Source organism: Nicotiana tabacum, chromosome 21 (assembly GCF_000715075.1).
Source record: "Nicotiana tabacum cultivar K326 chromosome 21, ASM71507v2, whole genome shotgun sequence".
NCBI classification, from domain to species: Eukaryota; Viridiplantae; Streptophyta; class Magnoliopsida; order Solanales; family Solanaceae; genus Nicotiana; species Nicotiana tabacum.
In genome coordinates, this window is record NC_134100.1 from 100,049,258 (window position 1) to 100,065,936 (window position 16,679).

Here is a 16,679-nt window from a genome sequence, read left to right on the forward strand (position 1 = left end):
TCACTCTGAGTGCTGCTTCTTGAGATTTATTGTCAAATATAGTAGAAATGACACCGGGTAGCCATTCTAAAGGGCTGTTATTTAGTAATAAGCCAGTGCGTCCTGAATTTAAGTTTTTCAGTTCAATTTTTTGGGACAAAAGTATCCTTAATTATGCTGAAGTTAAGGTTTTTAGTTTAAAATTTCAGAGAAAATAAGTATTGGCTAATATCTAAATATCATTCCTGAAAATGACTATATGTGCACTTGCCCCGACAATGGAGAAATTCAAAAAAAGACTGTACTTTACATGTCAATACATAAACATTGTACACTTTATTCTTTTTTCTAATACCATAAATGTTTTATATAAAAATAAATATAATGATAATACTCTTTTTAGCCACTTGGTAAGACTTTTTTTTTTCTTTTTTCATCCAATACCAATAGGGCATATAATTCATAAAATTGAGATCAATTATTCCGAAATCACATCAAAACCCACTGTAGTGAGTAATATAAAGTCACTTTTGGACTTATAGCCCTTAGTAGTGTACAAAATAAAAATGATAGACACGGGCTAACATCTTCAAATCTCCCAACAGGGATAAACATATAAGTGGGTCATAAAATTACGAAGCTCACCCATAAGCGTAGCATAATAGGAGGACTCGCCTCAATATTCATAACCGAATCAAATTAAGGAAAAATATCCTTTTATAACAAATCGGGATCGTACCTGTAACGACACCATCTGGTGTAGTGGCCTCAGCCACACCATAGCAAATATATCAACGGGTTGGGCCTCCCCCTCTAGGGCACCCTCTACCCGCCTGTCTTGCACTTCTAACTGGTTGTGCACGTGGAATATTAACTGCAATAAAGCATGTAGCCTGGGCGTTTTGATGAAATTCGCCTCTCCCAAATACGGGACAATCTCTCATGATGTGCCTAGTATCACCACACTCATAACAACCTATCTGAGATCGCGGTTGCTCGTGCTTGAGTCTGTGCCGGATAACTGAAATAACCACTTTAAGAATCTTGTATCGGTGGTGCACTAAAAGTATTAACTGGAGCACTACGAGTACTCTGAATTGCGGACTAGGCTGACCGACTGCCCGAGCCTCCGCCATGATGAGCCATAACTGCAGAGTATAATCTACTAAATCCTCCAGAGTTCCAAGACCTTTTGGCCTCCTTAGACTCCTTCTCCCCACTTCGAACATGTTCTAACATCCTGGCAGTCTCCATTACTTGCTGAAATGGAATGTCAGTCTCCAACTCTCGAGCCATACATATTTTAAAATCATAATTGAGCTCTTCAATGAATTTGTGGACTCGCTCTCTAACTGTAGGAACCAAGATAGGTGCATGGCGGGCTAACTCACTGAACCTGATAGCATATTCTGACACCGTCATGGTACCCTGATGCAACCGTTCAAACTCGGTGTGCCATACATCCCGGAGAGTCTGGGGAACAAACTCTTTCAAAAACATCTCCGAAAAATAAGCCCAAGTTGGTGGTATGGCATCGACTGGTCTACCTTCTTCATAAACGTACCACCATTGATACGCTGCTCCTGACAGCTGAAATGTAGTAAAGGCAACTCTGCTCACTTCCACAATACCCATAGTGCGGAGAATACTGTGACACATTTCTAGAAATCCCTGAGCATCCTCGGTAGTTGTGCCACTGAAGGTAGGTGGACTATACCTCTTAAATCTCTCAAGTCTCTTTTGTTCTTCTTCTGATGCCTCTGGCTTGACCTCAGGCTGAACCGGAATAACAGGATGTACCGGTACTATACTCGGAACCTGACCAATATGAACCTGCTGCTCTGGAGTACGAGAGGTGGGAGTCTGAGTTACTCCCCCCAATCTGTGAAATATTTGGTGCAACAGAGATCAATCCCGCCTGAGTTAATATACCAAACATATCCAAGAACTGTGCTAAAGTCTCCTGAAGGCCGGGTAACAACAGGTGCTTTTGGTACCTGTCCCCTAACTGGAGCTATTGGCGGCTCTTCAACTGCTGCTCTGACAGGTTCTCTAGTTGCGATATGTGTCCTTCCTCGGCCTCTACCTCGGCCCCAACCTCTTGTGGCCCTACTAGAATATGCAGGTGCCTGCTCAGCTGACCCGGTAGCACGTATCCTTATCATCAGTGAGAGAATAGAGATACAAAGGCTCAAATTCCACAATCAACAAATTCCGCACGACAAGAATGAAAGAAGTGAAAATTTCCTAACAGTTATGTAGCCTCTCGAAGATAAGTACAGACGTCTCCGTGCCGATCCGCAAGACTCTACTAAACTTGCTTATAACTCGTAGCACCTATGAACCTAGATCTCTCATACCAACTTGTCACGACCCAAATCTCCCTCCGTAAGATGTCGTGATGGCACCTAGTCTTAGGGACTAGGTAAGCCTAACATTTACTGAATAACAACATTAATTAAATAACATTTAACAATTTTTGAAATGGAAATCTCTATAAAATTTACAATTTCCAAAACCGGTAGTACAAGTCATAAGCTCTACTGAGTTACTAGAAAGCCTATAAATACAATTGTTTTAAAATAGAGGTAAAATAGTGCAAGTACTATATCAGAAGGTGACTCCGAAGCCTGCGAACGCAGCCACAAGTTTACCTTGAGTCTCCACAACAAGATCCGTACTGCTAGCGATCGGTCAACTGACTCCACACTTACCTGGCTTGTAGTATGAGTACACCACATTCGGTACCCAGTAAGTATCAAGACTAATCTTAGTGGAGTAGTGACGAGGTACAGTCAAGACACTCACTAGTCAAATAACCTGTGTCATACTAAAATAATCGAAAACAAATAGCAGTGATAGCAACAATAATCCACTAGTGCTATAAACAGTAAGGCAACAAGAACACCATAATTACTACTCAGAAGTATAAGAAACACAAGAACATCCAATTAAACAAGTCTTTCACATATAATCTCTTCAAATAAATATACTCCAAATATATATTTTTTCAAATAAGTATCCTTCGAATATAAAACTCTTTCAAATAAATATCTCATATCATAATCATAAAATACGGTTCTCGACCCCCTTTCATATTCTCACGGTACCTCGTGCCCATATCTCTAATAACAACCGCACGAACAACTCTCGTGCCAAATATTTCAATACATAAGATCTGCACGATTAATTTATTTTCAATAAAGTAAGGTTACAATTTTTAAAATCAAGTAAGTATTCAACAAAGAAATGAGCTTAGTTTAGAAATAGTTTGAGTAAAGAAAAATGACATTTCAATTTAAATAAAACATCAAATAATCTATTGCTTCGGATGTAAAACTTATTAGTTTAAAACATAATAGTAACTTCTTTTATTTAAAACAACTCACTCATAAAAAACGGGTAAAAACCAGGAATATAAATCTTTAGAGTCTCGTACTAAAAAGCCTAAGCCAACACAATACAACAAAGAATACAAACGCATAGTAAAATCAAATAATACATCACGGTAGATCACAAGGATAGACCTATCACGGAAATACAAAATAACCAAAGACAAGTGCAACCATAGAGAGATGTCAACAAAAGGGCACCGTCTCGTAGTCCTAAAAGTAAATGCTCAACAGGGGATCTCCCGAGGTACCGTCTCGTAGTCCCAAAAGTAAATATGCACGACAGGGGATCTCCCGAGGTACCGCCTCGCAGTCCCAAAGTAAATATGCAAGACAGGGGGATCTCCCGATGTACCGCCTCGTAGTCCCAAAGTAAATATGCAACAAACAATAATGCCCCAAGGCTATCACAAATCATCACAATTCAATTTCCGACATATCCCACCTTGTCTCGCCACGTGTGCAATAATAAAGTAAATGTCTGCCTTGTCTCGCTACAACGCGCACACCAAATTCAACAATACATTATTTTCCACAATAAGGAGCCCATGGCTCGACCACAATGTGAACAAAATCTTAACAAATATATACGGGAGTGAACAACTCAACAAAATAATATTTCACATAAAAATCAAGGTGGCAATCACACTAAATCATCATATAAAAATAAATCCAACAAAATAAGAATTTAGGCAAGACAATTAAATGATTTAATAAGTGCCAATAATTTTTAATTTAATACATAAGGGCGTCTAAGGATTTTAACCAATGTAATTTGCACATATAAACCAAGTACGTACTCATCACCTCGCGTACATGATTTTTAATTACACAAATTACACATAAGACTCAATGTCTAAGGAGAATTTTCCCCACTCAAGGTTGGGCAAGATACTTATCTTTTCGAAGTTATGCCGATATTCCAAAATCGCCTTCTTGCTTGAATTGACCTCCGAACCGCTCAAATCTATCCAAATTAATTGTAACACTTCATTAAAATTCATCGGAAATAATTCTGGATAATAAAACGTCGACTTAGAAATTTATCCTTAAAAAGGTCAACAAAAGTCAACGCGGGGCCCGCCTCTAGGAACCCGACATAATTTTTACGAAATCCGAATACTCATTCCGATACGAGTTCAACCATACCAATTTTATCCAATTCCGATAACAACTCGACCTCCAAATCTTAAATTTTCGTTTTTGGAAGATTTTGCCAAATTCTTGATTTCTTCCATAAAAATCCGAATTAAACGATGAATATAATCATAGATTCATGAAATATAAACACTTTAGGATATAGAACACTTACCCCAATCCATATGGTAAAAATCGCTTCAAACATCGCTTCAATCCGAGCTCCATAGCTCCAAATATGTTAAAATTGGCTGAAACCTCGAAATATAGCTACTGCCTAGGTATTTACTCTTCGCGATCGCGAAGCACAACTTTTCTCAGCCCAAAATTTGCCTTTCGCGATCGCGAAGAACAAGTACCCAGCTCTTCCAGACAGTCTTTAGTATAATGATCATAACTTTTTATACAAAACTCTAAATTACAAATGGTTTAACTTTCTAAAAACTATACATCAAGGGCTACGACTTTCATGTTTTTCTCATCTCCCAGTTCCTTATAGATTATGAGATATAAGCTGCCAAAGTTAGCCCTATGCAATACAAATTTCTTCTTAGCGATTTTCAAACTCTTCCCAAATAGCCTGTAGTGTATCAACCATAACATTTTGTACACAACTTCAAATGCCAAATGGTTTGATTTTCTGAAAACTAGACACAAAGTGCTACAACTTTCACTTTTGGATTATCTCCAAATTCTATATAAATTGCGAGATATAAGCTTCCAAATTCGGATTAGTGCAGCAGGATTTTCCTCTATGCGATCGCGAAAAGGCTTCCGCGATCGCGATTCACAGTGTCCAAACAGCAAAATTGCTCTTCGCGATTGCGACCGTTTGTCCGCGATCACGATGCATACCTCTGTGGCCAAAACCAGTAACTAAAAATAGCCTAGAAATGGTTTGAAACTACCTCGAAACTCACCCGAGCCACTCGGGACCCCGTCCGAACATACCAACAAGTCTCAAAATATTTTACGGACTTAGTCGAAACCTCAAATCACATAAAACAACACTAAAACCACGAATCATACCCCAATTCAGGCTTAATGAAACTAAGAAATTTTAACTTCTACATTCGACGCCGAAACCTATCAAATCAAATCCGATTGACCTCAAATTTTGTACAAAAGTCATAAATGACATAACGGGCCTATGAAAATTTTCAGAATTGGATTCCGACCCCGATATCAAAAATTCAACTCCCCGGTCAAACTTCCAACTTAAACTTCCTATTTTCGGCATTTCAAGCCTAATTTAACTACGGACTTTCAAATAATTTTCCAGACACACTCCTAAGTCCAAAATCACCATACGAAACTATTGGAATAATCAAAACTCTATTCCGGGGTCGTTTATTCAAAAGTCCAACTCTGGTCAACTCTTTTAATTTAAACTTCTAAATAAGAATTATTCTTTTAATTTAATTTCGAATCTTCCGAAAATCAAACTCTATCACACCCGCGGGTCATAATACATATTATGAAACTGCTCGAAACCTTTAGTCGCTGAACGGGGAGTAAATTCTTAAAACGACAAGTCGAGTCGTTACAACAAGTTTTAAAAGTCTTATTTTTTTCTTAAACTTCGTGCCGAGTCAAACTACCTCATCTAAATTGAAACGAAAGGTGTAGCTTACTTTATTTTATTAAAACTAGTCTTAGTGTACGCGCGTTGCACGTGTATCCCATGTTATGAGTAATTTTTTCTTTTAAAATCACATAAATGAGTATTAAGAAAAGTGTCTTGAATTATAAGAAGATTAAATGAAATAATATAATTTTCTAAATATAATAAATATTAATTCAATTTAGCTAATTCTATAAAGAAATAAATATTATGCTACATAAGTCCTCATAAGCCTTATAGTAATTCTGATACATGAATTTTATTTTTAGTTTAGAAGTCCAAGCATAGTAGGTATACTGTATTAATTTGTATTAACAATGCTTACAACAACATTTCATTTTGTCTATAACTCTTAAACTTTTTTTCAAAAACAACTTTAAAAGGTAAGTTTAAATGTAATTTTCAAATACCTTTTTCAACTTAACTTTAATTTTCAAACTAAGAATATGCTTTAGTTTTACCTATTACTCCATTCACTGTAAAATAATTTTAGTATTATATATGTATATTATTGTTAAAAAAATAGTACATGATTGAAGGGTAAGACTTAAGAGAAAATGTCAACGTTAAAATAATATGGACATCCATAAATAGTTGTTTAAATTATAATGTTCTTATAATATTCACATTAAAAATATTTTGATAAAGAAGTAAGGATGGTTCTTTTCTTATATGAAATTAAAAATAAACTTGAAACTTTTGAAGAAGAAATTAAATTGTGTTCAAAGTAAAAGCATAACATTTTTACAATTCAAAACATAGATAAAAAGCGTATAAAAAAATTTCCTAATTTCGTTTGGTAATCAACTAAAGTTTCCCATAACAAAAGTTAGAGTTTCCTTTTTAAATAGAATATTTTTGTTTAAAAAAATTTGAGTTTTCTCTAAGTTTGATAAAAGACGACTGATGATCCCAGCAAGTAAAAGAAATCTTAATCATAGAAGTACTTGGATATCTCATTGTGAATTATGCATACTTATATGGAAATATCTTATGAAAATTATTGTTATTTTATGATATATATATAACCAATAACATAAAAATAATTTTATTAAGATTTGTTATATAAAATAAATTGACAAATTAATTCTTTTAGTCTTCTGAGAATGAAGATGTTATCTTACAGCTCATAAAAATTGATAAATGACAATGTAAAGTCTATAAATGACTAATGTTGATTTAATATTTTATAATAAATAGTTAATTTTATAGCAAAATGTAGAATGTTGTCATTTGTTGGAATAATTGGAGAAAAACTTAATGACGTTTTGTTTACAATTGATTTTGTCTAAAGTTGGATATATTTTCTATTAAAATTAGGAAATAATTAAATGATGATATCTTATATTGGTCAACAAAGCAAATTGCTATCTTTTAAAACTTAAGTTTTCTTCTCCAAAAAAAAAATAAAAATAAAAAATCTTTTTTTGAGTCATAGCATGCGTGAGTTAGGACTAATTACGTATCATTTCAAATAAGGAAAGATATAATATGTAGATTTTTAATTGATTTTAAAGTCCTAAATTTTAGAAAAATAATTAAATGATTATTTTGTCTAGTGTGAAGTTTATTTTTTAAAGGGCAAAAAAGGCGAACGACATTTCGCTAAGGGCCTTCGTGCTTTTAATATAGTATAAATTATTAGTATAGTTTAAATATATATTTTTAAACAAAAAAAATACAAGTTTGAATAAAGGGTATTCTTGTCATTTTGTGTTTTAATACAAGTATTACTAATACATGTATAAGTTATTTGTCACGATCCCAAATTCCCACCGTAGGAGGTCGTTCTCCTCATAATTTATACATGTATTAGTTATGCGGAAAAGAAAAATATGAACTAAACATTGTATTAGCAACGCTACATTTTATGTGAAAAAGAGGAAAAACAACCAAACATTGTATAACTTATGCCACCTTCTATGTGGAGATTATTTTATTTTTCCCCCTTTTTTAACCAAACAATATATAAAGTTATCCTAATTTTAATACATGAATAACTCCTACATAACCGGCTACCAAATGACCCTTGTCCTTCGTAAATGAATCAATCCCAGATAAAATCACTTGTCGAAGCCCTAGGTAACAAAAATTATTGGTGTGCACATATCAATCATTTTTGTTTCCTAGGATTTTAATAAGTGTTATTATTTAGGGAATGATTTATTTATGAAACAGTAGGTGCATTGTTTTTATTTTCATGAGGAGTTTGTGACGAAGATATAATCCCATTTTCCAATTGATTTAAACGGTTATTCATTGAAAACAATAAATTTAACCAAGCTTCAAATTTGATTACCTCGTCTCCTCACGAAATTTCTTCTCGCATTTCAAACTCAAAAAACCTATTTTGATTAGTCTCGAGCATGTGGATCTTCTCACGGCGTTGGCAATTTATTCTTCATTTATAAAGTTTATTGATCAATTGTTTTCGAGGTTATTGGAATTGGAAACAATATCTTCTTTATGATGAAGATTATAGTAACAAAATAAAATTGACTTGGAACTTAAGAAACTAGATCTGAATTTTTAAGTTAAATAGGTAAAAATTTTAAGACAATTAATGAACTTTACAAAGTTATGATTAGTTAGTGTGAATATAATTTGGAAAAACATTAGTTACATACCAAAATCTTTCAAATTTCTTATAATAACCAAATCAAATTCTCCACCTGCATGAACAAAAATAAATCTAAATTTTAACTTAAAAAGGAAAATATATTAATGTGCTTATTCAAATTCATTGAGTTCTACTTTCAAAATAAATTTCACGAAATATTTTGTGTATAATTATTCAGTATCTAAACAATAATGATTTATATAATTGATCCCAACTTATTTAGAATTAAGACGTACAAATAGTTATTATAGTTGTTAATTATTCAGCATCAAAATTCACTTACCTGACTAGTCCAAATATGTGTTACGTAGGTCCATTATTTGTTGGAAAAACTACATAGTATAGCTTCTCTTAAAAATAATAATCGGTAATATATTATGTTATATATATATATACATATATGACTAACAAATGTAATTATTGTTTCCGACTTCCAAATATGTAATTTTTCATAATTAATCCATGAATGATGAATTTTGCACATGAAATTCGGATAAGGGTCTGATTTGCCTCTCTACTAATTATAAATAAGCCTTATTTATCCTTCGTTTAAGTTTTTTATCAAAAATATCCCTATATTTATACATTAGGTTCATATTTACCCCTTATACGTTAAAACGGATTAATGAAGGGCAAATGTAACCCGTTTTAATGTATAAGGAATAAATATGAACTTAATATATAACTGTAGGTATATTTTTGATAAAAAACTTAAACGAAAGATAAATAAAGTCTATTTATGATAGTAGATGAGCAATTCATACCCTTGTCAGCATGAAATTCGTTACAAAAGTAAAAAGTTAAGCATCTATTTCGTGATAATAGAGGACAATTTGGTCTTCACACGGAAAAAAAGTCAAAGCTGACGTCTTTTCATATAAATACTCCAAAATTAGCATCTTCGCCTTCAATTTTTCATTTTCGTTTTTTTCGCTTTCAATTCATTCCTTTGCCTTTTCCTCCTGATTTCACAAATTGATAGGTATGAATAATTAACACCCTCTTTCTTCTAATTAAAGTTACTGATATTATTTATTTATTTATTTATTTGTAATCCTTGCCTCGTTTTTTTTAGTTTTTGGGTTAGCTGGATTTATTAGGAGTATGTTGTTTTCGATCTGAGATTTTTTTATTTGTTTAAAGGTGCTTGGATTTGGGTTTTTGTGGTTCGATCTGAGTTGGGTTTTTTTTGTTTAATTGAGGAAATGATTTTTAAAAATTTTTCTTTTATAGTTTTTGGTTGTAGTTTGATTGCTTGAATTATGAAAAAGATTTGGTGGGTTTATCGGTTTTTTTAACTTGATTTGGTTTGAGGATTTGTGGGATTTTCATAAATTCTGATACTTTTCTCTTTTAAGTCAAAGTTCAGATTTTTAATTCTCTTGTGTATGCGCAGAACGTTAAATTTGATACATGTGCCTTCTCCTAATCTATAAATTTTAGTTTAGGAAACCCTTAATTTGCTTTAAAAGATAAATTATTTACTGGTTTGAGAAAGAAGTGGATCTGAATAGAGCAAATTAGATATGCCCCTAGGGCTTTGGTCTAGTGGTAAGAGTGTAGCTTGTGATGTATGGGTTAGGCGTGCTTCACGGGTTTGAACTTTGCTGCTGACAACAGCCTGACATTTAAGTGGAGAAGTGCGGGTTTATTATACATCGAGTTCAGAACTAGTGGCGGAGCCAGGAATTTTACTAAGGTATATCAAGATATAGAAGTCAACACACAGAAGAAAATAAGGGGAGTGAACATATATTATATATACATAAAATTAAAAAAATTAACCGAGCTAAATAGTGTAATTTTCCTAGGACACCCCTTAGTATTAGGTGACTCCGCCACTGTTTAGAACCATGCGCCACTGCCCCGTTCATTTAGTCGAACTAACAAGTTTGTGATTGTGGTGTAGTTAATTGAATATTATGTTGTGATTTTGTGGCCCTTCTCCCAATCCTTTGATATGTGAGCTTTCAAAGTCCAGAAAATCTTAAAGCGTTTTTATTGTTGCCAAGTTATGTTCTTTAAGATTTTTTGTTCTTAGCCGACCTCAACTTGTTTGGGATTGAGGCGTAGTTGTTGTTGTAAGCTTTTTCTTTCTTGATTGCTACACTTTCCTCTTTTAGGCGAAGAAAAGTTCCTGACTTTCCATACGTTGAATCTGTTATAGGACCTGGATTTTGGTTCTCTTTTTCCAGCTACATTCATCAACAATGCAAGTTTTATTTTCACTTGTTTTAAGGGGTTTAATTTGCCAGCTGAGAGGTGATTTTTTTCCTTAAAACTACGTCTTTTGTTTGCAGGGGTATATTTAGAATCCAAAGATGTTAGAGCAGTTACTGATATTCACTAGAGGGGGCTTGATCCTCTGGACATGTAAAGAGCTTGGAAATGCTCTCAGAGGTTCTCCAATTGACACGTTGATTCGTTCATGTCTTTTGGAGGAACGTTCAGGTGCTGCTTCATATAATTATGATGCACCAGGAGCTGCATACACTCTTAAATGGACGTTTCACAATGAACTGGGGCTTGTGTTTGTTGCTGTGTATCAGCGAATTCTTCATCTTTTGTATGTGGATGAATTGCTTGCTATGGTTAAGCGGGAATTCTCGGAGATTTATGACCCCAAAAAGACTGTTTACAATGAATTTGATGATGTTTTTCAGCAGCTTAGGAGGGAGGCTGAGGCGCGTGCTGAGGAAATGAAGAAGTCGAAGCAGGTCGGCAAGCCTGTCACCAATAATCTAGGTAAGAAGCAAGGACAAGTGCAAAAGGGCATTATGAATGGAGGTAATCAAAAAAAGAGTGGTCCTGAATCAGGAAGTGATGGTGGTGATAGCGATAAAGTAAAAAGTCGTGCCATGGAAAATGGCCATTCTAACGGTAGTAATGGAAATGGAGTAGTACAGGCTAACGGTAAAGAGAATGGAAGTTCTGATTCTGGGGCTTTTGATGTAAATAAGCTACAGAAGCTTAGGGTTAAAGGTGGTAAGAAAACTGATACTGTTATAAAGGGTTCCAAGGCAACCGATACCATTGTAAAGGGTTCCAAGGCAGAGCCTACAAAAAAGATAAAGAAGAACAGAGTCTGGGATGATTCACCTACTGAGTCAAAATTGGATTTCACGGATCCTATGAGTGAGAATGGGAATGAGAATATAGCAGTTGTGGCAGCAGTTCAAGGTGAGAGTATGATGGACAAAGAGGAGATTGTGAGTAGTGATAGTGAGACCGAGGAGGATGAGGAGCCAGGGAAAGACAGCAAGGTCGAGGCAAAGAAGAAAGGTTGGTTCTCATCCATGTTCCAGAGGTAAAATTCTCATCCTCCCTTGATTTCAGAAAAGGGAAAGAGTCGTTTTACCAGTATTCTTATATCTTTCTTTTGTTAATAACTTTATTATATAGTCTTGGTCCTTTTCTTGTTCGTGAAAAGAGGAAAGTTCATCTTTATGGAAATTTAGTCGATGAAATGGCTGATATTTGTATCATATAGTCCTCACCCCATGGGTAAATGGGTATATAATTGTTCAGGAGAACTTTTGTCTAATTTGCATATCAGACACTAAAGAAGTGTAATTTGCTTGGGTTTTATATGAGAAGCTAAAAAATATTCAAGAAAGATGGGAAAAGATTGACAGATACAGTTTGTCTTTCAAGATAATGGATCTCTATTTTTGACAATTGAAATGTTGGACATAACCTGTATTGCTGTTGTTTTTCCAGTATCGCCGGAAAGGCTAATTTGGAGAAGGCCGACTTAGAACCAGCTTTAAAAGCTCTCAAGGACCGGCTGATGACAAAGAATGTGGTAAGTTTGCCGTAGCTTTACTCTTCCCTGCCCCCTTTTTATCTCTTTCCTCCTCCCAAAAGATGGAGAAAGAGAAGAAAAGAGCAAAATACTTTCATTGGTGACCCTATTTCTCTCAGCAGTTTTCCTTATATAATTGGTTGATGGGTGTTCTGCATATCTTACAGGCCGAGGAAATTGCTGAAAAGCTTTGTGAATCAGTCGCGGCAAGTCTGGAGGGTAAAAAACTTGCCTCATTTACAAGAATTTCTTCGACAGTTCAGGTAAGAGAATTGGAACCTTTAATCATGTACATAGTAGATATTTATAGTCATAGTTTTAAAGTACTCTAACTTGGAGGAACAATGCCATTTGAGAAGTGTTCAAGTCCAAGGTCTTTGGAACCGTACACAACTCCACCCTCGGCCCAAACAAAAAAAGAAAAAAAAACAGTTTCTTACTTTTAAGAAAAGAGAAGATTAAAAATGGGTGGATGTTTTCAAAATCGAATAATTGCATGCCAAAACTTCAAAAACATCTTCACTCTATTTTTCCTTATTGGTTTGGTTTGAACATACTAATATGGGGTGTTGAATTGATAAAACCACAGGCAGCAATGGAGGAGGCCCTTGTTCGCATCTTAACTCCTAAACGCTCGATTGATATATTGAGGGATGTTCATGCCGCAAAGGAGCAAGGGAAACCATATGTTGTGGTTTTTGTAGGAGTTAATGGAGTTGGAAAATCTACCAATCTTGCTAAGGTTGCTTATTGGCTTCAGCAGCACAACATCAATGTAATGATGGCTGCCTGTGACACATTCCGATCAGGAGCTGTAGAGCAGCTGCGTACTCATGCACGTAGACTTCAGGTATGTCATCGTTGGAAAGTTTATGCGCTCTTCGTTGGGAGAGAGATTATGCGTATTAGTTTTTGACATTGAATTGTCTTATCCTCAGATCCCCATATTTGAGAAGGGCTATGAGAAGGATCCTGCTATTGTTGCTAAGGAAGCAATTCAGGAGGCTAATCGTAATGGTTCAGATGTTGTTCTTGTTGATACAGCTGGTCGTATGCAGGTAAGATTGAATTTTGACTTTCTTACCTTGTAATCATTGCTTATTGTAGGACTCCTAGATTTTCTTGGATGCTGTATATGTTGTATTGGACAGCGGTTTCCAATTGTTTGTTGTAATATTCTGCCTTAAAAGCTGAGCTACTCTTGTTTCTTGTTTTAACTTTCAAGTCCTTCTCATTTATGCACAACTGTCTTATTCCACAGGATAATGAGCCGCTGATGCGAGCACTTTCCAAGCTTATATATGTCAATAGTCCGGATCTGATCCTTTTTGTTGGTGAGGCACTTGTCGGAAATGATGCTGTTGATCAGTTGTCGAAGTTCAACCAGGTTTGCCTCTAATGGTGATGATAACATTCTTTTCTTGAATGTTTGTCCCCGCATTAGATTCACCACGTTCTCTTGTTTTTTATTGCAGAAATTAGGCGATCTTTCACCCTCTCCAAATCCAAGGTTGATAGATGGAATTCTGCTTACCAAGTTTGACACCATTGATGATAAGGTACATGGTCATGGTCTTTTTTCATAAATAAGTTTGATGCCTGGTTACCTTTTCTATACGAGTTTTTAGTGCTAATATCTTCATACTTATCATTCTGATATTCAAAATATGTTTTAGTCATGTTAGTACGTTTACTTTAGCTCCTAAGCTTTATAGTCATATCAGAGAGAGATTTATATACCGGTAGAAAGAGTATTGGCTTATTTCTACCTTATTTTTGTGTAATATTGGCTTATGACAAAGCTTAAATGGAGCGACACAATCAGTGAAGGTTCATATAGTTGATCCCTACTTGAGTTTGGGATTGAGGCTTAGTTGTTGTGCTCTGATATTCAACGTTTGGCGCAGGTGGGAGCGGCATTATCTATGGTTTATATATCCGGAGCCCCTGTCATGTTTGTGGGATGTGGTCAGTCCTACACAGACTTGAAGAAGCTGAATGTTAAGTCCATCGTGAAAACACTCCTCAAATGAGAGCATACAATCTGTCTCCTCCTTTAGTTTGTTGGTTCTAATATGTTGTTTAAGAAGTGTAAACACTTTGTATCCTTGCTGCAGTCTGTTTGTGTACTCTCCATCTGTAATCTCACTATTTTGATTTTGAAGGTGAAGCATTTGACTTAATGGTGTGTACTAACCACCTAACCCCCTCTCCCCCCCCCTACCCCCGTCCACCCTGCTTTCCTCCTTTTATAACCGAGAAATCCGCTGATTATAGGGTGTGCTTGGTATGAAGGAAAATATTTTTCAATTTACCTATGTTTGATTGGCTTAAATATTTTGGAAAACATTTTCCTCGTAAACTCATTTTCCTTCAATTTGAGGAAAATATTTTCACTATCAAGAAAAGGAAAAATATTTTTCAAAACTCTTTTTCAACCTTACCCGTCCTATTTCCCATCCCCACCCCCACGCCTACCCTAAATTCGTTGGATAATCGATTCGCCTCTCTATCTTTCCAACTTAAATATCAGTTGAAATTTTGTGGATAATCGATCCGTCTCTTTACCTATGTCACCTTAAATTTTTGGTAGATAATCAATTCTTCTCTCTACCTTTTTCAACTTAAATATAACATTTTCAACTTATAAATAGGTTTCGAACGGTGACATGCGCCAATCACGCTGTTTCTCGGGTTTATGACACATCCTCTCAAGGTAGGGGTAAGATTTGCGTATACAATACTATTTTCAGACCCCATTTGTGGAAATTCACTGGGTTTGTTGTGGTTGTTGCTATACTATATTTTGTCGTAACTAGAATCATGTGAAACGTTAAATCAAGGAAAGAAAATGCAAAGTGGTTAAGATTAAAAATTTGGAACGAATTTAAACAGATCTACTTTTTGATTTTTTATATCCATTCAAATTTAACTATATTCCCAAATAACATTCCAACTCGATTCAACGTTTATTTAAGTCTACATTTTTTTATTAAAAAAAAATGTTTTATTTACGTGCGTGTGTGTATTTGTATGCCCGTGTAAGGAAACCACAGTGTTGTATTGATGCGACATGTTAATAAATGCTATTGGAAGGGATAATATATGTACTTCAATTCATATAAATGGTGATGAATGTTGACCAAAATAAATTTTGAAAACTGACGTTAATCTTGATTTATTATGGAGTTTTCAATTATTCACGTTGAACTTTTCAAAACCTTTATTTTTTTTTTCGTCTTCCAAACTTTTGATTTATATTTGTTAAAAAACTAGACTCGAATGGAAGAGATTGACGATTCATAATAAAAAGGGGTGTCTAAGAATTCTTTTGTCCCCGACATAAAATATGAATAATAAAAGACAGGGGCGGATCCAACCCTTTGATACCGGGTTTAATTGAACCAAGTACTTTCAGTGCAGAATATAACTTTATGTGTAAAACAGTACTAAAATTATAACATATAAATAGTAGATATGAACACATAACTTTAAAAATATAATTGGTTTGAACCCATAAAATTTAAATTTTATATCCGCCTCTAATAAAAGATGAGGAAGAGTATATTTTGTAGAGAGATAGCAATTCGAAAGGGAGAATGACACTGTATAGTCTCTCTCAAAATAATAGCCTAAAAAATATATGTATATATATATATATATATATAAAATAAATTAAAGACAAACAAAAATTTCTCTTCTTAGAATCATTTTGGGTGACGAAATTTCTATTCATTGCTATTTCCTTTTTTTCCTTTTTTCGTTTACTGCGAGTAGATAGTAAATAGTTTATGTATGTTATATACAAAAATTTTATACTTTTTCGGCTACCGAATGTAAATAGTTTCTGGCGCGGGCTAAAAGTAAAAAAAAAAAAAAAAAAAAAAAAAATATTTGAGACACATTTTGTACCCCTCCTTGGGCATTCATATTTTAATACAACTCTGTGGCTGTTAACAACAAATCCGTTGTAGTCTAGTTGGTCAGGATACTCGGCTCTCACCCGAGAGACCCGGGTTCAAATCCCGGCAACGGAATTTTTTTTATTTCCAATTTTAAATTTAACATTAATAATTATTATTAAATTTATCTGGATTGGTGAAAAACATAGTGAGCTCGCCA

The 16,679-nt window shown here is 34.6% G+C and overlaps 1 protein-coding gene and 1 non-coding gene across 2 annotated transcripts; both read left to right on the forward strand.

The window, feature by feature from the left end:
- Positions 1-9,595: 9,595 nt before the first annotated feature.
- Positions 9,596-14,740, forward strand: LOC107768572 (uncharacterized). The gene is made up of 9 exons (XM_016587695.2): positions 9,596-9,734; positions 11,053-12,059; positions 12,473-12,557; positions 12,725-12,820; positions 13,147-13,407; positions 13,496-13,615; positions 13,819-13,944; positions 14,033-14,116; positions 14,465-14,740. Exons 2-9 carry the CDS (start codon positions 11,074-11,076, stop codon positions 14,588-14,590), a joined length of 1,884 nt encoding a protein of 627 aa, XP_016443181.1. The 5' UTR covers positions 9,596-9,734; positions 11,053-11,073; the 3' UTR covers positions 14,591-14,740.
- A 1,781-nt stretch (positions 14,741-16,521) lies between these two features.
- TRNAE-CUC (transfer RNA glutamic acid (anticodon CUC)) lies at positions 16,522-16,594 on the forward strand. The gene has a single exon. It is a non-coding gene; the product is annotated as a tRNA-Glu (tRNA).
- Positions 16,595-16,679: the final 85 nt, after the last annotated feature.